General features: G+C 31.6%; 1 protein-coding gene across 3 annotated transcripts in view; it reads right to left on the reverse strand.

Annotated features, from left to right (window-relative positions):
* The window catches only part of LOC112685494 (glutamate receptor ionotropic, NMDA 1-like), a 208,795-nt gene that overhangs the window by 2,257 nt on the left and 183,185 nt on the right, over positions 1-23,353 (reverse strand). For all 3 annotated transcript variants that reach the window (XM_025557424.1, XM_025557419.1, XM_025557414.1), the window contains 11 exons: positions 6,254-6,551; positions 5,972-6,178; positions 5,640-5,873; positions 5,317-5,524; positions 5,102-5,235; positions 3,841-3,988; positions 3,443-3,745; positions 3,176-3,331; positions 3,043-3,104; positions 2,825-2,944; positions 1,913-2,239 (listed from right to left, as the gene is read on the reverse strand). In XM_025557424.1, the coding sequence (XP_025413209.1) occupies positions 1,913-2,239; positions 2,825-2,944; positions 3,043-3,104; positions 3,176-3,331; positions 3,443-3,745; positions 3,841-3,988; positions 5,102-5,235; positions 5,317-5,524; positions 5,640-5,873; positions 5,972-6,178; positions 6,254-6,551 (2,197 nt within the window). The remainder of the gene's footprint in view (positions 1-1,912; positions 2,240-2,824; positions 2,945-3,042; positions 3,105-3,175; positions 3,332-3,442; positions 3,746-3,840; positions 3,989-5,101; positions 5,236-5,316; positions 5,525-5,639; positions 5,874-5,971; positions 6,179-6,253; positions 6,552-23,353) is intronic.

Here is a 23,353-nt window from a genome sequence, read left to right on the forward strand (position 1 = left end):
TGTATTATAAACGAAGTTTCGTTGAGGTAATCACAAATAAATGTTCGTTCTCTTTTTGAAAATTAATAAAATATCGTGTTTATTCAATATAAAGAGATTCGTACAAAATATTTAACCGAAAATAAGTTATTAACCAGATTATCATAAATTCATTTAGGAATATTCGCGAATAGGTGGTAAATATAAAATTAATATTAAAAATAAAAATAAAGAGAGATCATACATTTTAATATCACAAACAAGTGGTCAACGAATAGTTTACGACACGATTTAGTATTCACAAAACAATTATTAATTGGTAATATTTTGCAAATTTTGATCATTCCTTAATGCAAACCGATTCATTACAGTAAAATATTCTTTTTTCGGTCATCATAATAATACATTATATAATCAATTTGTTCTTTGTATCTATTAAAATAAGTTACACAAATATTATGATGTAATACAATGTAAGTGCAAATTAGGGTATACCCTAACCGGTCAAGTGCATCAGCTATGGATTGGCAACCCTTCCATGTACATAGGACATGGGTCCGTCATTCGATGATGGCCCTGGCTATACGGGGACGTTGCAACGTGAAACAATTTTATTTCTTATTTTAAATTTTATTGATTATTTGAAACGTACAGTACAATACATTAATATATTTAAATATAATGAATATAGAACTACGACGACATTGATTGAAACAGTACAAATTGTGATTTTGCGGTACAGTTATCGGTTTTTTCAAAAATAATTTTCCGTTTAACTGCGACTATAAACAAATGGAAAGTAAAGAGTACACTATTCCGCATTTATCTATACATTTTATAGTTCATAAATAGAAAATTTATTAAGAAGGTGTGCTAAAAAAACACCCAAGGAGTATTGTGTTCAGATCTTAATAACAGTACTATTGTTACAATAAATTCAAAAATAAAAAAAATAAACATTTAAATGGGCACAAAGGCGGAAGTGTTTTCTGATTATCAAAAATAATTCATATTCAATCATATTTAATGTACACGATTTCGGCGACCACCGTAGGATAAAACACGATTGCGTACGTTCGTTATCGGCGATACCTTTTTAAGCTACATGATTTCGTACGATTTTAACTGATTTTTAACTACACGATTGCGTACGATGTTTTGAACGTTGATGCTAATTTTCATACCGGTATTGGTGTATAACACATGCCTATACGAGAGAACCTAAGAATGTTAATAAATACTTTGTGTTCTATTGCTTTTATTACCTATGTTTTTTGTTAATAATATCAAATATATCAGTTATAATGAAATTTCATTATTTCCGTTACATTAAACGGTATTTTCCGAGTTTCAGTGAAAGTAGTAGGTTGTCAAGGAATTTCAAGGAATCCAAATTTAAGCATTTTCAAATAATTTATTAACAATAATTTAATTAAAAAAAACTGTCGATTTTATTTATTTATTAATTACTTTTCTTTTATTTAGTTATCCTTATTTTATTTATTATTTTATTATTGATTTTTTTTATGAACTATTATAGAACTGTTAGTATATGTATTTATTAGATATAATACGGTGAAATTAGTAAATTTGACAACGTCGCATACAATTGCATACGCAATCGTGTTTATTTATTTTTCTTACCCCCTTTTTGTTACCCATCAACAAACGTACGCAATCGTGTTCTATCCCCTCCATCCTCTTATCACTTAACTTATCTAAGCCTGCGCCTCCTCAGCAGATAATCAAAGGTTTTGCTCGAAAAAAGAATACACGCGAACAAGAAAAACGATCGAGTCCACGAGAACTGCCGGTGGACAGAATCGATCGGGGTCGGGCGTGACAAGGAACAGTGAAACAACATGAATCGAACGGGGAGCTCCGTAAACGTAAGGCGATCGTTTCGAGGGTGTTGCGGCTGAGCGTGGTGTACCTGAAGAACACGCCGGGCGACAGCAAGTTCGGACTGCGCGGCAAGTCGTTCTCCACGTACAGGTTGTTGTTGCTGAGCTTCGCGCCGATCAGTTCGGACGCGGAGAATATGCTCATGCGGCTCGATTCCGCGGGGCTCGGGTTGCCCGACGATCTCCTGATTAGCTGCTTGCGCGTGTTGAAATCGGGTGGGCTGTTGGACGCGCCCTGGCTCAGCCGGCGGCCCACCGTCTCCGAGTAGCTCGCCACGTCCGTGCTGTACCGGCGGATGCTCAGGTTTCCCGAGCTCCTCGACCGCTGCTTACTGTACCGTCTGCCGAGGCTCAACCTGATAACCGGCGCGCAACAGTAATCACAGTCATAGGCAGTAGAATACGATACCGGTACGCGACAGTAACGGTCGAATACGATTATTGCCATATTTGAAAACGGTCGAAATGTATATTATTTATACGATTATTTGACGCGTTTGGTTAAAGTTTTGAGCGGGTAATGAATGTCTAACATGACAGTTATTAACCTAATGAGATACTTGAAATAATAATTTGAATATTATTTTTTATCGGTCTAATAATCAGCGTATATACGTATCAAGTAATTAATATTGAATCTGAAAATCGCACAAAAAAACTGAAAATATAATATTTAGTTTATATTGGGGGTTTTTTATAAAAAAAATATTTTAGCCCTAATTATTATTCGACTTGGTTTAAATGTGCAGATTATTTGAATTTCATTAAATATTTATACAAACTATACAAATGTTTATTTTAAAATGAATAAGTTTTTTTTGACCGTAAACATTCAACCACGAATCAACTATTCTAGGTCTGTAAACGTTTTCTATGGGACTTCGTTACTGCCGCACCTTATTTTAATGACGTTCCACGGACAGTTGGTTTTTATTTTTTACCTGGCCGGTGACAAAAATTTTGCTGTAGTCCGCTTTGGGGACTGACCACTAGTCGGAGAATTGGATAAAGTCAACCTGACGTTTTGTTTTTTGTTGTTGTCCCTTTCTTCTCTTTGTATTCTGAAAGTACGTGACGCAAGAGACATACATAAACTTAATTACAATGTAACAAAAAAAAAAAAAAAACCAAATAAATAAATAAAAATCGATAAACACACCTTCGGACTTCTTCAATGACTTCAAAGAATTGACCTTTTCGTTTTCTACGTTCAAATTCTTTCTGTAAAAAATTTACGAGGAAATATTATCTTTAGCAATAGATATTTTACGGAGTGTGAATAAATTACTGACCTGTGCGTGCTGTGGGTGCATAAAAGGCAAGCTTACGCGCCGTACGCTTTTTTGAAACAGTGATGCGATTTGTCCTTGTCTGAGTGTGTGCACCAATTCTTTTGCCGTGTGTTGCGGTGATATTAGTTCCACGCTATTGATGAACTTGTAGAGTTTCTGAAACGATAACCCTCGTATTAACAACATTCTGTACGCGTACGTACGTCATTAAACAATAATAATATGTGTTGTTATGTTTGTAACGATGAGGTTTGGATATTGACGTACTTGACTGACGAACATTATGTTTTGATTCCTCCAAATCGAGTCTGGAGGCGTCTGTCGAAGTTTGGGCAACGCGTAATGATAGAATGCGTGTTCTAAGCAAAGGATGACTGCGCCCACTACGATGCCGCAGCCCAGCATAAGGAAAACGCCTAAGAACGCGTCGACCCCTAGCGGTGTCGGTTGTCCGAGGTCCGATGTTTCCAGTTCGCGATTGACGCAAGGCAGATCGCTGAACCATTTGTTTTGTAAGATATCCATAAAACCGTTGTTCACGTACTTCGAAACGGCTCCAGACACTTTTTCCTGTGGCAATACAACATAATCGAATTTACAAATTAGATAAAATGTGTGGCTAGTTCAGTCAGTACAATATCATATCATAATACACGAACACGCACCTTAAGAATAAAATTTTTCGTCATGCCCACCGCATAAACATCCTCGTAAAGCGGATCGCCGTGTGGTTGAAGTTTACAGTCGTGATCGGTACCACTGTAATAGTCTAAAATAGGCTTGTCACCGATGAATATGTCCAAACTCCCATTCCTGAAAACGAATATGATATGTTAAATGTAATCAGAAATATTTCATTCATCATTATTCAATGTATTGCACAGTGTGAACTTAAAATTATAATAACTTTAAATCAGTGGTTATTTAATTGATTTACACTAATTAACATTCAGTTTACGTAGCCATTCTAAATGATAAAAATATTTATTGTACATACATTTAGAAAAATAAATTCAGATTAAGTATTATTGTCTGCGAGTGATTTGTTTTAATGTTGAAGTCATTTTTACCGTTCCCAGTCAAATTAGTTAATTTTTTTTGAACAATTATTTATAGAAAAACACCTTTTTGTTATTATTTAAAACAATACACGAATGTTTTAAAGACGAAATTTAATGTATGATAAATTACTAAATTAGTTCCTTCTTGTCCGCCTAAAATTATCTCTTAACAACATCTACGAATATAATGTCGACTTTACCCTGTCAAAACCTGTACGGTTATACATGTTGTTCACATATGGAATACAGCTAAATGCTATAAAATAGCAGAACCGTCTGTGAGGTTTCTTATATATTTGTCTTTGTCAAATTAGAGAAGCCACACAGAGCATATTTATCAAAATCGTATATAAACACACGACTTGAAAAGGCCATATCTTAAGCACACAGTAAGTCTTAACCATTGAACATCAGTTACTGCTTGAAACGTCATGTGGAACTTAATATTTATTTTCTAATCCAAGTGAAAATATATGCCTCTAATTTGTATACAGGCCAAAATGTTGACCAAAACATTATATACCAAAATATTATCAACTTACGACGGATAAAATTAGGTAGAAAATTAAACTGATGAGACACTTTTTCTCTACGCTTTTATTATGCTTTTGAAACTGAAAAAACAATTTTTTTTTATGATATATCTTTTTTTAGAAAAATATTTTATCTCAAAGTTTAAAAGACGTTATTTGTTTTAATTAATATGGATACATGACATGGTGCTTCGCTAAATACTCCGATGGAAATCCATCTGAAAGCTATAAGATCAGATGGCTGGTTTAACCAGTTAATCATTCTACCACATCGTACCTATTATTAAAAATATAATGTGGAAGGGTCTATTGTTTTTTGGTAAATTGTATACCTCAACATCCGCATGCCAGACGCTGTGTCCGGAACAGAATATTTCTGAACGTGTTGCCACAGAGCAGGATTTTCGTCTTTCAAATAAACTTCGGCAGACGACGATTTTGCCGATCCTACTTTCATCGAGAACATCTGAAAACCAATGACCATTGGATTAATATAAATTATGGCCGTGTATGTATTCTGCAGTGCGTCGTCCGATCGAATACTGACATTTCGGTCATTGTAATCCACTTGAGCGTTTTGAAACAGCAGCGATGCAATCAGAGCCGCTATGTTGGCAGTGTAGCTCGCCACAAAAATCACGCAGAACCCACCCCAAACGTTGATCAGAAATTTGTTCGGCCACGATTTTGGTGCTTTGAAGTTAACCAACGCGCCACAGAGTAGACCCCACATGGCCCACAACGCGGAAGGCATTCTGCGATACGGTACGTGAAACGATTCGTTATAGCGGGTTATTATAGCGTTAACAATGAAATATATTATGTAACATGGAAACGTGCAAACGTTTGACAATCAAACAATATACTTACCCAAAATTCTTCGATCTCTGGCGGCCGGAGGGATTCAACCCAAACGGGCTGAACCACTCGTAGAGCGCAACAGCCACGGTAGTGACGTGGAGCGACACGAATATGGCGATCCAAAGGCTGGGGCTGAGGGGCAATAAGAATGCGAGAAGAGGCACGTTGGTCTTTCTTTTCGGTGCGACCATCATTGATACACCGCTGTAGAAATACGGAGTCGAGAAGTCCACCCATTTGGATCTGGGGATATAGGGGGAAAAATGATGTGAAAAACGCGTTTCAGAGAAAATTCTATCGATTTGAACGTAGATCGACTACTGGCCAGCAAATGTACTCACCTCGTGGACGTGACGCTCAACGGACAGAAAGCCATGTGCGCGGAACCGGACACCAGATCCCCGATCACTCCGTTCCATTGGAGCTTCCGAGATCCAAACGTGCCGTCAGCCACCAGATACAGATGAAAGTCAAATTCCAAGTCTTTGGACATTTTTTCCAGTAGGTCTATGGACAACCCAAAACAACAGTACGTGTCCGGCAGTGACCTATACGTAGTGGCGAAATGTACTTATCATTGTAATTATTTCAGATCTATGTGGTAGCAGCGGTGGTTTACTTACTTTTGATTGATGTTCAATTTGACGTCCTTAAAAATCATCGTTATGTTATCCTTATTGGTCGTAGTCATCTGATAACATTGTATCCCACGCAGGCATTGACGGTCCTGTTGTAGGGGTGCGTGCATGACGAACGGTGGCCCGATGGCGGTGACAACCCTGTACACGGCTCGCCTTCCCAGACCCACGCCCGGTACCATTTTCCCTCCGGCCCACACAACCGAGTCCAACTTGACCGTTTGCGCACCCGAGCCCGAAGGGCTGACAGTGCCGACCTTCTTCCAAGTTCTCGTGTATCCATCTATATGAGGAAAGGAACGCATATAAAAGGTTTAATGAAAGAGAAAATGTTCTACCTAGTATTGAAGTAATTTATTTGACGAGTGGAAGAAAAAGAAAAATTAAAACAAAAGAGGTTTCATGTTTTGCATTGTCGAAGCTGAAGGAGAAGAAAAAAAATAAAAAAAAAAAAAATTAACGAGCAAATCCCTAAACCATTGAAAATTACAAGGTCATGTTGATCTCTTAAAAAAGTTTTAATTGTGTTCAGTCGACTAAAGATTGTAGAGCAAAGCGTATTCTTATTACTATACTCAAAGCCCTGGATGTCCGGGGAAAAAACCGTTTCACACTTATTATCTCTCGCCCACGTCCGACCGGATGCACGTAAATATTATAATACGTATATAACACATTGTACCTGTGGGGTGTTATACGCGTGACCGTAGAAATTTTAATAAAAAGTTTTGCATTATCTATTCGACAGCGGTACTTCTTTGACCAAACGTGAACCAATATTTTACCCTGACCGTCTCTCAGCCCTGGAACGTTTTTTGAACACAGCAAACCGTTATCGATTCGGACAGTGTGGCGGCGGTCCTGCAGTGCAGTTGTTATAATGTTATTATTATTATTATACAGACATCGTCAGCGGCGAATTTGTGTTTTTGTACAAGAACGAGGGGACGGATTTATATAACTTTTAAAGCGTTTATTTCCCTGCCGATCGCACATACGGATCATCACTTTGTATTACCGAAATAAAATGTGAAATGTTTCATTTCAGTTCGAGTTTCATGTGCATAGTGTTAGATTACTTTCGGTGCCCACCCATAGTTTTGATAATACTAAAAATATAATCGACGGATAATTTACATCTTCAAGATACAATATGGTCATGAGTAAAACTAAATGTGAAACGGGTAGCAAACGATTGCGAACGTTTTACCTTTTTTATAACACGATTGCGAACGAATGTGCTTATCAAAGAATTTTTTTTTTTTAGACGAGGAAAAACGAACAAATTCGAATATTTTTGTATACTACGTTGCCAAGTTTATATTTTTCTAAATATGTTAAATTTCTGCATTTTATTTCATTTTAGGATTTAATTAATTCTTTTTTATTATTAAAATCTACTCAATATTTATAATACTGTTACACTATGATAACGTTAGAAATTCAAATAAAATGATACAAAATATGTGTTTAGCTAAAAAATGTTTCTTGGAACAAATATTAATAAAATTATATAATAATGTTTAATTCAGAAAATACTGTATAGAACTTAAATGAAATAAAAAATAAATTACAAAATAATAGTTTTGAATAATACTTCTTGTTTATACGAATTGAGTTGGTTTTCCATCAAATTAATATGAGTTTAGAAAAAATATTATAGTTGAACATGTTAGTATTCATTCTAGATCGTATTTATCTTATCGCCTGGCGTAATAGTAGAAAACTATCGTTGTTAATCTTATAAGATTTGATTATTTGAAAATAAAATAAAATTTGAACAAATAATATTAAATTCATTAATTTAAAAACATTAATTAACTATCGGTGAGTTACGATAACAAATAACTAAAATATCTAATAATAAGATGAGGTACTCAGTCCCTTCCCAAATCAACCACTTCCTATTAGGTAAAAAATATGATGTTTATATGATTATATAAATAGATATTTAGCAGTAAAATAAATTGAAAAATATTATATTATTTATATCGTATGAACGTAATGATACGAATATTAATATAAATATAATAAAATAAATTGATATTGTACAATATGTAATTAATCATTTTCGTTCGTAAGCTACCGTTTTCTTTGACCAAAGTGACCGTAGGATCACTAGTATAAGTTTGCTTGCTGTTCCTTTGACTCGTGTCACATTTACTGACAATGTTCGAGAAACTCACAAGTGACAAATAATTATACAAGTATACCGATCCCACGACATGGCAAGACTCCGCAAGTGACGAATATTTGGCAAGTACGCCAGCCGTGGGAATCCGGCTCAACTCCAAATCCGACTACGCCGTACGAAAAATGGTAGATAAAAAGTTTCGCAATCGTGCCATTCGTAATCGTATTTTACCCATGTGGCACACGTTGAAGATTATTAAAATTATAACATCTCCGAATAGTGTGTATAAAATATAATCTAATGGTAATAAAAATGTATTGAAAAATGTTCTAAATACAAGTGTAATTAAATAGCTGTTTTACATCTAAGCCCCGGGCATATGATTTACACGATTACGCAAAAACAGATGATAAAAATGTGTTAGCCCAAAAGTTATAATAAACGTAAAAAACGATACACAAAATAATTGTTTAAAATCAACGACCTTGTGTCCTTGCAATTGAGAATAATAATTAATAGTAGTGGGACGAATAATATATTAATTCGTTTATAAAAATTGTATTATAACAAATGTTAAAAGTAACAGTCAAGATTCCCATGGTGAGTCTTTTTTTATGTTAGTTGTATATTTTTTTCTGTAAACTTGGTACCAAATTATGATTTATCGTATTTGAAAACAATTGTGAACGAAGAGGTCGGAGAAAAATATAATTTATCAAATATGTCTTCAGCCGTAAATATACAAGAACATAATCATTTATGGCGTATTTCAAACTTTAAAACGTTATTTGTAAAAAAATAATCGGAAAAGGAACTAGGTCAGATATAGCGAATGTACAACATTGAGTAAAATATTTAGGTTTGAACTAACATGTTCCATAATATTTTCACATGAAACACAAATCTATGTTTGCATTATCAAAAGAAATATAAACGCTTGAGAGATTACATTTAATGTAACACGCCTGAAGTTATTTTTGGTTTTTCATACATACCTAAAAAAATTACCGGAAACATCGAAAAAAATATTTTTAAAGTAACATCTGTCACAAATTTGTAATCAAAATATATTATTGCGTAAAATAGTTTACGTTGATATGACTCTCGGAAAAAATTTGATGGAAAAAAATTAAAAAAAAATTTGAAGACCAAATGCAGCCATCCCTTAGCTTCGAATTCAAAATCGATATTGAAATCCTAAAAATATAAGCCATACGTTCGACTAACCACATCAAAATAATGCAATGAATAATAAACATAATCAACTCCGCAAAGGTGTTAAGGATTAATTGTTACGCGAACGTCGGCGATTTTGCTTTCATTATTTTCCAACGCTTCCTCAGCAGTATGCGGACACTTCATTCCGATCGAATACTAAGGTTAAATTTATAAAACGAAAAACATCGTTTTGTACCGGTGTTTGTCCACAACAGGGAGGTTTCACTGTATCATAGCGATAAGTTATTTTTTTTCAACGCTCCCAACCCTCACAAACCACACCCCGGTTTTAATATGTCAGGTCGGTTGTACCGAGATCGTAACAAAACATGGTTTCGCCCGAGGCGCCAATATTTCTAGTGTCGGCTCTGTATGTGTATAATAACTGATAACATCATAAGTATATCAATGAATATCAATGTAATATGTTATGTAATGTTTTAAATGTATTGATTAAATATACTATAATGTATATTTAATCAATGTAAACGTACATTCATGCATTAGTTTATATTAATTTATGATAATATTGATTTGACTTAACACAGGGAATAATTTTCTTATATATTTGTACAAACGTAATTTTTGAAATAAATATTTCATTAAAATTAAAAATTGTTTAAATAATATTCAACTTATGAGGGGGGCAAAATGATAAGTTTCACCTCTTAATATTTTTTTCTGGAGGGGCAATAGCTCCCCCCCAATGCCACCTAGGACCGATAGCTACTATTTTCCAAGTTTTGATTTCGTGTGGTAGTGGCGATTATTGGACGTGAATACAACAGATATTCGAACAAGTACCGAGAAAACCCATGATACTTGATTCGTTTAACTACAGTTTACATATCGTAGTAATACAAGTACGATTCGATCGTCATTGGTCATAATTGTAATCGTTGTAATCGTCTTGGTATAATAAATATCGTCAAATCCTGGGCCGTCATAGAGTCTTAGTCAGTTTGGATTATTGAATCTTTTCGACACACACACACACACACAATATATTTATAAATATATTATAAAATAAATGTTCACTATCCATTTCTTAACCATGTGCTAAGCAAACTAGCAGCCAGATTTTCTAACCATCACGAAAAGTTTGGGAACTTCCAGATCTTACTGCCAAAATTTATGAAAAATAAGAATGATATTAAAAAAAATTGACAGAAATCCAGAAAAAGGAAATAAACTAAATAAAAAAATTGAAAATCTGTTGAAGTCAAGTTGAAGTGTTGAAGTTGAAAGAAAATCTGTTGAAGTGAGTATCAATTATGAATCAAGAAGTGGGAAGAAATAAGTGATGACTTAATTAGTTAAATGCAATTAAAACCTCGGAATAGTGTGATTAACTGTTTTTTCCTTATATTTATACTTTTCTTAAAATGTTGTCCACTTTTCCTGTGTCTACTGCAAATGCGGAACACTCTTTTTTTTACAATAAAGCGCTTAAAGACATATTTAAGAAATACCATTGGTTAAGAGCGACTTACTGGACTAGTTCTTCTAAATATTTATAAGAGACGTAATTGTTGATTCTTTACTAATTGTGAACAAAGTAATATAGCTTAGGCAATGATTAAATTTACTTGTATAATATTGAATTTTTAAAAATAACATTAAAAGTATTTTATTAATATACCTATACTTGTATTTTTTTTTTCATGTCAGCTTATTACTACTAATTGAAAGTCAAAACCCCTTCCATTAATAATCTATACCAACGCTCCCGATATAAGGCCTGCACACACACACACACACACACATATCTTGTACAGCTTTAATCGTATCATCGCTCTCACTGTAATGATAATATTTTTCCGAATGTCTGCTGTTCCAGGGAAACTAAACTGTGGATTAAAACACTAATCGTAGCAGTAGCCGACGAACATTATTATATTTTTGTACGTTTTCGTTTTATCATCATCAATCATGGGCACACACACACACACACACACACACACACGCATGCACGCGCGCCTACAACACACTTGTACAATACCCTCCTCCACCACTCATCGAGGTGGGTGTAATGATGTTAACGACATTTTAAAAACGTCCGAATAACCGCGTGCCTGTGTGAATAAAGAGTGAAATGATATTATCTTTTTGTGGGATCGGGATATCATGGTTTTTGCTGTAGTCCGTATATTACTGTGTTGGAACTGTAGAAACACGCGACAATTTTTTCAAATTTTCCGTTCCTTTGACGGTCGCAACGGGAAAACGATCCAAGTATAATATTTTTACTATATCTAATATATTTATTTAATAATATTTATTATTTATTATATATATTTTTATAACCCCCCGCCCCCGAAAATTTTTAAATTATGTATATTGTCTATTGATTATAAAATTAAAAAAAAAAATAATGTCAAATTTTTTATAACCCCCCCCCCCAAAAAAAAAAAAAAAATTCTGGATACGCCATTGTTTTTATACAATAGTTGTATCCGATTTGGGTCTCAGATTATTTGATTGAAACGTCAGTAATATGTAAATATATATAATTATAATTACATATTAATAATAATATTTATATCACATAGGTTAATAATTGTATTTATTTTTAAGCATGGCTTGCATTTTTTTTTATACACATGTTTAACATGTTCAATGTTCAATATTATCTACAAATTTTTTTTTCAAATCCAAATTTCAAAGATTCTTTGATAAGTTTTTAATTTATTACACACAATTCCACATAATAGGTTCATTTTTGCAAATACCAGCGGCATAATTTGTCTTTTCAGGATTTTCCATTTATTGTTTTCAGAACAAATGTTAACTATAAGTATACTATACAAAACGCATGTGGTTTGAGGAAATTGTTTATCTCATAAACTATTATTTTAATATAACGAATCACCGCAAATATTTGAAAAAAAAATGTTCTTAGAAAGAGCAAGCTCGAAGATATTCAGAGGAGCCGAGAAAGATTTGAAGCTATTATATTTTTCATACGTATATTAACAGTGGCAGCTGAGTGATTATTAGTTTGAAAAGTTTCGTTAGTGTTTTCAGATTAAAGTTTTCCGAACTTTCAAAACATTTTTTATAGAATAGAAATTCGGCTTGATGTCCAGACTTGACTTGACTTGATTATCCATTAACAAATCCACTTGTAGCAGCGTAATACGAGTTAGTTATAAACAACAGAACGTCTTAATAATTTATAAATCACAATTTAACATGTATTTAGTATAATACATGATTATTGTTCAGTTTTTAATACAATATTTTCAATTCTATAGTCAAATTTTTATTTCTATTTAAGGACCATATACTTTTTTTCACACCTAACAAATAATGTTATAGATGCGTGGGAATAGTAATAATTAACATAAATTTGTTAATAATATTGATATTATCAGTATAAATGGTCATGCGAAATAAATTAATTTTCGTTTTTTTTCACACTCGATAACGTTGTAAGTTTTAATTAAACATAATATTATAATTTATAATTTTGCATTTCGATTACGCGTTGCGATCGTGATTCGAATAATGTACATCAGTACGCGTGTCCGTCCGGTTAATCATCCACAGCAGGGGGCGGTAATGGTACGCGCATTAGCAAAACACTTGGGGAAAAACCAACAATTAGTCATTGAGTGATTTCGTGCAGGAACCCGGAGCTTTTACGCGACGGGCCTCGCAGGATCACGTTTTTGTCGAAAAACAAATAAACTAAAAGGACGTAATACATAGTATTAGATTATATTGTACTTTTGAAATACGAGGACACATTGAAAGCGGTATGTGTATGAACAAATTAAAACGTATAAACTCAAACAGCAGATAACTCACTTTACATTTTTTCTAACAGGATTCGTGTATGTTTGTTTTATCTTACCTAATGTTATCGTTATAGTTTCGATCAATATTTATTAGTAAACATAATATTGTACGGTGTTTGTTGACGAAGATCATAAAATATTACGGTCATCGGTCGGAGGAGGAGAAGAGATCGGAAAATATTATGTATAAGTACGAAATGGCCATGGAACTTAGTCGAAGTTTTTTCGACAAAGTAGTCTCGGCAGAAAAGTATATTATGTACATCATATCACTGTGCGGTGCTATAAAATGTATGGATCGAACGGAAGGTTTTGTTTTTTATTTCCAAAAACAACCGTCTGGATAAATGATTTTTGTTTTTTTTCCCCGATAAAAGAAAAAAATTAACGATTTCTTTTTTTGTGTACGTACATTGTTTTTTAAGGCTTTTGTAATGGTTTAAAACCATGCATTTTAAAAAGTTAATAAATTTATATTTCTTTAGAGCGTTCACAGCCGGTCCCCGTAGTAATAATCGTTCGTTATTTCGGACATAAAACGCACAAGTACATAGAGATTTTTTATGCAAATATGAAAAAAAAAATTATCAATTCGAACCTCGGTGAATCAAAGTGAGCAATCGAAACGTTTTCTTTAATTGAATATCTCTACGCTTACCATAATATTCAAACAATAATTTAATTTAATAACTTGAGACTAAAACGTTGAGCCCGGTTCGGTATTGAACAATGTCTAGCTTCAATGATAATTATTATTATTTTTAATTTGAAACCAACAGAATTGTAAATTATAAGTCACGCATTTATTAGTAATTAATTAGGGTTGCAATTATAATGCTTTAAAAATAGTAAAAAAAATTTTATAAAAAAAAAGAGTTAAAATGCTTTAAAAATCATACAAAATTCATTAAAAAAATTTATTTATTATGATTTAAAAACAATATTTTAAAAACCATGTTACCAAGCATATTTTATTATATTTATATAAATAAAAAAAAGGAACATATTTGTTTAAAATTTACATTTTTTTTAGATATAATTTATTTCATAACTGTTATTCGTCGTTTAATTCTTGTAAATAGAAAATTTTCATTTAACTATTTTAATTTTATTATATTTTTAATAATATAGGTACATGAACTGATATGCTCATATGTTTTAGTTTATCAATTTAGTAAATTACATTCTAAATGTGTAAGTTTTGAGTAAACGCCGAAACGCGTCATCAAATAACTTAATATTTAAGAAAATACTCTAAAAACTTGATGAATGCCATAAAAAACAGTAAAATATGCCCTAAATTCCATTAAAAGTTTAATTTGACAAAAAAAAAATGTTAAAAAATACAATCCAATATTATTTTAAACACATTTTCTGCTTATGGACTTAGGACTCACGTATTGGGACATAAAAAAAATGGATTTGCATTTAAAATCCTAGCTCTATTGATTATCAAAATTGTGTTCTCAGAACGAATTTGAGAGAGGAGATTAAATAAAAATAAAAACAGGGTCACGTACGGTGCCACATGTGAATCGGTATACCCTGTGACAAAAGTCCATGGTTGCCAACGCGGTATGTCACAGCATCGCGTCAAAAGATTGCGTTTCATTTCATATTTTTACATATTTCAAACACGGTTTTTTTCTTCTTTCTTATTTTCACGTCGTTCAATCCGTTTGCCTAACTTATTCTCTCCCTTTATTTGGAAATTTATCACTCGCATTCGGCGCACATTTATATAATTTATTTTTTGACACGTATCCACAACGCCCACGAGAAGATTGTATTTATATATATATATTTTTTTTAAAACCAAATACACATAACAGATACAAGCCACTACTTTATTTCTGTCATAATTCAAACTGGCAATACACTGGAGTTATTTACTCGTGCTTAATGTACGTACACCTCACAATATACTCTTGTCGGATCGATATCCGTGATTGTGTGCTACAACTATATTTCATACCTCGACAGCAGTACTACGAATTTTTTGTTAAGAAAGAACCATTAGAACGCGAATAATTTCGTTATCGAACTATTGATTGGGACGTCATATTATCGATCAGATATCATATGTACGGGTATAACACGATTGCGTACGTTCGTTATCGGCGATACATTTTAAAGCTACACGATTCCGTACGATTTTACCTGATTTTTAACTACAAGATTGCGTACGAAATTTTAAACGTTGATGCCAATTTTCATACCGGTATTGGTGTATAACACATGCCTGTACGAGACAACTTAAAACAGTTAGTAATTACTTTGTGTTTATTGCTTTTATTGCCTATGTTTTTTGTTAATGATGTCAAATATATCAGATATAACAAAATTTCATTATTTCCGTTATATTAAACGGTATTTTCCGAGTTTCAGTAAAAATAGTAGGTTATAGATGTCAAGGAATCCAAATTTTAGCATTTTCAAATAATTTATTAACAATAATTTCATTCAAATATAAACGATCGATTTTATTTGTTTATTAATTACTTTTCTTTTATTTATTATTTTATTATTCATTTTTTTTATGAAATATTATAGAACTGTTAGCATATGTATTTATTATATGTAATACGGTGAAATTATTAAATTTAACAACGTTGCATAGAATTTCATACGCAATCGTATTTATTTATTTTTCTTACCCACCTTTTATTACCCATCAACAAATGTACGCAATCGTGTTCTATCTATATGTACTCGTACGTCACACGTTGACATGGTGTAATGGTGAAGGAAGTACATTGTAACAAATGAAAATGCTATTTATTCATCAATGTGTTTAAATGGCGTTTAGGTCCAATGGAAGGAAAACATGGGGTACGTTTTTACTAGAATTTCTGTAAAATATGTAATTTTCATTATTTTCAACACCTAAAGCCGAGTATACCCATGCACGAGTGTTACATATTTTATTAGTAATACGAATTAAACAATATAATTGTATACGTTATTCACCTCATTTTTTTCAAATTAAGTCTGTATGTTAGTTTCAACGGGGTTTGAATAAGTTTTTAGAGTTATATATACCGAATATAAAAAGCCTTTATGATATGCACCGATGGTATACTGAACATCTATATTTCTCATTTCCTATCATTATTTCTTTGCGTTCTTTCGTTATCAATTAATTTCGATTTAATTTTAAAATACACATTATTCATTCATAAAATTATACAAATTAAAAATACCATATTTTATATAAAATTAATACTCACACATTCATTGCAATTCAACTTATCTACATAGTAAAAACCTCAAACTAATAATATACCGAATTTTACTAATCGCAATTTAAATAGTCTCTTAAAAAGTTATAGTATAGTTATAAAATATGTTTACAACTAAAAAGAAACCAACTTATATTGTATACATATTTTACATTAAAAAAAAATTAAAAAAAAAAAAATTATCAATGAAATTGAAAATGTTGAGTAATATTGTTTGAATTTGTTTTATTATTATTACTTTGGTTTATTTAAAAAATGTCAATATTATTCTCAGTATGCTGTAGTTATGGTTGAGTGTAGCTCACATATGGTATGAAGACAATGATTAACGGGCTGCGAACATATTCGGAGTAAATTTTTCGTATATTCATATAAAATAAAAAGTATTCAATACCAGAAATTCAACTAAAATATATAATATTGTACCTCTTTTATGCCTTTTTCGACGAAACTTCTCTATAGCTCCCAAGTGTATACTCACATACATACATATAGGCAAGCAAACATGTATACACACATGAATGTACACGTTTTGCAGTATATTACATACTGTATCATCGATTTACTATAAATATTTTTGCGGAAACATTTTTCCAAAAGAAAACACTTCAGAGAACCTGAAAAATATTCAGTTAAGTGACGGTTTGATCAAATTTAAAAAAGTTTTTCGATCTATGTTTTATTTATATATGTTACAGTTAAAATCCGAAATTCGTCATAACTAGTTTTAACTAGTAAATACTAGTTTTCACAAATCGTTTTTGTCTATTATTGTCTAATTAATACTATTTTTAATACTAATTTTAAAATACAATTTTGTAACAAAAGTCAATCAGAAATAAGATTTATTTTTATTATCCGTTTTGACAAGACACTATCATGGCATTTAGAGTTATTTGGCGTTTATCGTGACATAATTTATGAAAATAAATTAAAATAACTTCGACTGGCCGGCGATCAAATATCTATTATCATACAAAATACCAAACGATAGTATTAATATACGATTCTGTAATGACTTATTATCTTACTTCAAAATGCACGTGGAATATATCGCTCTTTATGCCTTCTTTTTCTTTTCTAAAGGCTTAGCCTTGTCATAGTTAAAAAATAGATCTCCATTCCTCTCTCTTCAATGCTACAGTCTTCATATGCGAATATCCGTTATATCCAGCCATTCCTATCATCTCTCCTATGAATGTCTTCCTCGGTCTTCCGAGGTTATTTCGGTTATTTATATTTATTATTTAATATTTATATTTTCGGGTTATTTCTCATTATGCGCCCTATAAGTTTTCCGCTTATATGTAAAATAACCTCCGCTCTTTATTTAAAAATAATAAATATTTTATATAAATCTAAATGCCACAATAGTTTGCATTGTTAAAACAAATTATAAAAATTATACTTATTTCAAATTTACTTTTGTTACAAAATTGTATTTGAAAACTAGTTACAATATTGAAGTCCTTGTTAATTCTATAGCTAAACTAGTTAAATCTAGTTTTGATGTATTTCGATTTTTAACTATGATACCAACATTGAAATCCTGGTTTATTAGTTTTTATATCATTTTTGATGAAATTGATTAGTTAAAATTAGCATTGACTAGTTAAAACTAATTTTGACGAATTTCTGGTTTCAACTGTAACATATTTATATATATTAATATTTTGTAATTGTAGGAATTTAGGTATGCCAAGCGAGTATAAAATTACATTAAATTAATACTAAAACTAAAAACATTTTGTTTTTTTTTCCAATTTTTTATTGAATTGGATTTTATCAAATTAAAAAACTAAATAACTGATAAATGTACGTATATTTTTAAAAAAAAGAACATAAAATTCACTTTTAAAATTAATCTTGTTTATTTCGAAATATTCTTGAAATAATGTATTAATTGTATTTTTAATATTTACAACTGAAGGATATACATTTTTAATTTAATTTTTGATTACGGTGTATTGTTTATAATGTTTAAATAAACATCAAAAACAAATATGATTCATTTTTATCTTTTTTTTTTTTTAAAAAAAAAAGGGGGAAATATTAAAGACGTTTATTCAGTGTTTTTAAATAAGCCATTTTTTTTTTATACATAATTTAGTTTTCCGCTCCACGTTGGTTTTGTGTGCATATTTCTTCTGATGTTAAACCATTTTTGCGTTTCCATTTTATTTATCATTTAATTCACGGTGCCGATAAATTATGTGCATATTATGATTAGACCCATAAGAAGACCCACGAAGAGAACCAAGCAGTGTAGGTAACAGGTAGTCCTAACTAATAGTAGCTAATCTTTTTAATACATATATTTCAATACATGGCAGTGGTGTATATAGGGGGAGGAGGCATCTAGGCCATGGCCCATAGTGAAATTTTAGGTCTATCAAGTACAGTTTTAATTTTTATACATCATAAATAATCATGATTAAAAGACTAAAAATAAAAATATTATTATCTATCAACTAATTTCTAGTCCATACTATTACAATAAATAGCTGATAAATTGATCATGAATTTCACTAAGCCAATGGTAAAAGGCATGGATAAAAGGGAGGGAGAGCTATGGGGGCTGATGCCCCCCCCTCCTTAGACATTAGTTAGAATTATATCGGACACAGGTATTAAAAATATTTTAAACATTAGACGTAAAAAAGACCGTAAATATCGACATGCACAACAAATTATGGCAATAACTCTCTTTACTAGCCTCTCTCTTTATTCATTTCTAGATCCACGCCTAAGAGGTAATACGCTATTTTTAGAAAATAATGGATCCACAAAAAAATTAGCCTATAGTGAAAACAATTTCTATATACGTCACTGATACATGTGGTGATATTTTTACATGTTTACTCATTTTTTATGCTTAAATTATGAATTTTTTCAAGTTCTGATCTATGAAAAATGTACGTTTATAGTAATAATAAATATTTTTCTATGAACATATTTTAATTATGTTTTTAAGGAACTCTTAAAATTTTTGATGTAACATTGTCCAAGCTACTACTTACACTACTACTGAAATGTCAGTATTTATATGCATTATATGTATAAGTATTTGTATTATCATTAAGGTATAGCGATAAAAGAAAATGATCAACATTATAACTGTTTTACACTTTTCAAACGTACATTTAAATTTACATGATTCCGAAAGTGTTGATTTAAATTTTGACTTTGTTATATATCAAAATACAGGAAAAATTAATTGTGAATCAATTATTTGCATAAAAAAAATGTTCCTGTTTGAAATTCAGTTATTGTTACAAGATACTCTTATACGAAAAAAAAAAAATTGGAACTACAGCCTCAAGTACTTATACATTTGCCATAAATCAGAATTTCACCAATTTATACGTAATATGAGTATAAGAAAAGAGGCTTAATAATTGTTAAAGATATCACTCTCTATGTTTATTTATTTATCGTTTATCACAAATAAAGTTCAAAAACAAATTATGAAACTGAATGAAAATTTAACAGTTAAGGTAACCCTGGTTATTGACAATTGAAACGTTATGGACAATTTAGCGTTTTACGTTATTTAAATAAGTGTAAAACTTGAAACGTTTTCAAATGTAGTATTTAGCAATCAATACTATGTAAAATAACATTACATATTTTAAATATTATATTATATATATTACCTTTTACCAGTGGTTTATTGATAAATATATTTGTGGGTTTACGCATTAAAAAAATATAGATATTAATCCTAAAATAGATTTTCTCGCAATTTTTTTCTTTCAATACGTTCAAAAATATTTAATTAATCCTTTGTAACTACATGTTTACCATATAACTTCTATTAAGACTATAAAATATAACACCTCAATATATACATTTGAAACGCGTTCGAGACAACAATAATTATCAATATGATATCATATTGATAAAAACACAATTGAGATATACATATTGTATGATATACATATTGAGAAAAACACACAGTCAAAAATTAAATTTTTTTTAGAAGCTCGGATTTTGTCATTTGCTGTGAAAATTGTGGTCATTTTATATTGTGTTGATAAATTTACTTCATTTAATTTTGCGAAAATACCAGCCAAGTAATGAAGTCGGAATAACCAAATTTTGTCAGAAGTCTTAGTTGGAAATCTTAAAAGGGAGTCAATAAAAAGTTCATTGCGCAATTTGATTAATCATACCAGTGTTTTTCTTGGACAACTAAGAAATATAATAGTATTTAAATTTAATTGATTCAGATATGCCCACGGAGCCCTTAGACTTCTCTCACGGAGAGTGGTTCGAGAACCATTGGATTAGGTAAACTGCTACATTTTATGGAAATAGGTTCGAATAAACCCTCATAAATTAAGGCGTCCGTTCGCGTTAATTGAATTGAACATTCGCGTGTTACAACAGCGTACGTACTCGTGTGTATGCGCGTGTGCGTGTGCATGATTAGAGACGGGGTAGGGACTGTTAAATTGTAAAACTATTAAATCGTACGGAGCGTTTTTGAAATGAATTCAACCCGTCTAACGGTTCGTTGACGACGCGTACAATCATTAATTTAGTCGGGGTTCACGCTGGGTTTCCCGCGGGAAACGGCCCCGAAAAACTTCGAATAACGCCGTTGTATCGTCGCCGTACCGTTTCATTTACCAGGGGAAAAAACTGTTTACAGTGGAGATTTTGCCGAACCCGTAGTCGATATGACCACGTCGAACACGCGCGCCACGCCCGACCGGTCGCAGGATTGCTGTTATTATTATTATTATTGTGTACACGAAAATATGAACAGGATATCACATTTTGTTGTAGCCATCACACATCGCACCGCGCCCCGTATTTTGTCGCCAAAAACTTATATTAAAATCGAGTCGTCCAGTATCGTGTACACGAATATGTTTGCGATTAGTCGTGTTATTAATTTGTTGAAAGTGTCAAAGTTCGTGAACGTTTAAAAAGTAATTATGTTATTATTATTATTATTATTATTTTTTTAATCCAAACGAAACAACGATGATGGCTTGCACCATGTACATTATAATATATCGCGTAGTTGTATTACATAAACTGTGCGGAACGTGCACTCACGGGGGTGGCGAGTGGGCGACGACAATAACGTTGCGAATACACACGCACGTGTATACGCTCTTTGTAGTGATATAAGTTTCATTAAATTAAAACGGGAACACGCCATAGCACTAACGTCATCCGGTGTAAAATGCCGTTGTTGTCAAACAGGAAACTCAAACGCAAACGCGAAAAAACAAAAAAACATTTGGGCGAATACAATAGCGAGTAGACAAAAAGGAAATACACATTTTAGCAAAAGTTCATAAGCGCCATAAATCAGAACTCCAGGCGGATGCGGGAACACTCTTATACAAACGCCTCCAGTGGATGTAAGAATTTGTCCGAAACAGATATTCGTACACTTAGGTACTCGGGACACGCGCACCGTTGATCATAAAAATCGCTAAAACCATGGAATTTTATACGTAGATATATGCATGGACGGATCGAAACACTTCAGCATAATGCAAAGCGCGTAGCCGTGTCGACGTTTTATTTTCAGACCGACATTAGGTCGACACGGATATGGGAAATAGTAGCGAAAAAGCATGTAAAAAAAATACGTACATCGAAATCCGAGAATTTAAACACGTGTAACGTCGCGTGAAACACGACTTTTAAAGTGAAAGCTTTTCAGTTACGATAACAATGGAACGGTAACAGTGCGTATCTACATATTATGTACAGTCATACGTCTATTTAACAAAACTCTCTGTACTACGAATTTCTTTTTGTTAAAAATATATAATTTTTTTTGACGAATTAATTCTCTATTATAATTCTACGATTGATTTTAAATATAAGTAATATATAAAGTATAATCTCGCAATAACCTTAGATAAAAAAAAAAAAAAAAAATTGAACAAACCATGATTTATCATAATTTTCACCTAACTTATGCTTACATTGTATTATTAATATTATTTTATTATTCAATACTGAAAAGTCATATTATTACTATTATTATTATTAATAATAAAATAATAATATAAACTAAGTATAAGTTAGGTGTACACATATATATATATATATATATATATATATATATACGAGTATATACAATCTATGAGTATCCTAGAGTATAAAAAGAACATGTGATATTAGAAATATAAATAGTACGGAAACGGCGTGAAAGACGAAACTACATAGTGGCATTATCTGTCGTTGAATTTAATTTTTTTCTCTGCTTTTTTATATTACTAATTTATGATTATTAATTTATAATTTTATTTGTATACATTTTGTGCGGTAAAATAGATATTTTTTTTTTTAAATTCTATTACAAACCATGACCAGGCCCGACGAGAGGAGGTGCAGCTAAGGTTGTAGCCAAGGGACCGGGTTTCAAAAAAGGATCGAGGCCTGACCAAGTTCACTACGTGTTGGTCACGCTGTTGAGCTATTTATGGATCACCAATATGAATCGCGTTAATAACCTACCCAAATAATTATAGTGTATGCTATATATTTATTATAACGAGTCTACAATAAAGTGAACATTACAATATTGATCTAAAACGTAGAAAAATAAAAATTTCAAGAAATATTCATAGGCTATAAATAATTTAATTTAGTCTGTGAAATATCCATGACTGCGATTAAATCATTTCTTTGGTATACACATTTTAAAAGAAGA

The sequence above is a fragment of the Sipha flava genome, unplaced genomic scaffold, assembly GCF_003268045.1.
Source record: "Sipha flava isolate LNK unplaced genomic scaffold, YSA_version1 107_pilon_pilon, whole genome shotgun sequence".
Lineage (NCBI taxonomy): Eukaryota > Metazoa > Arthropoda > Insecta > Hemiptera > Aphididae > Sipha > Sipha flava.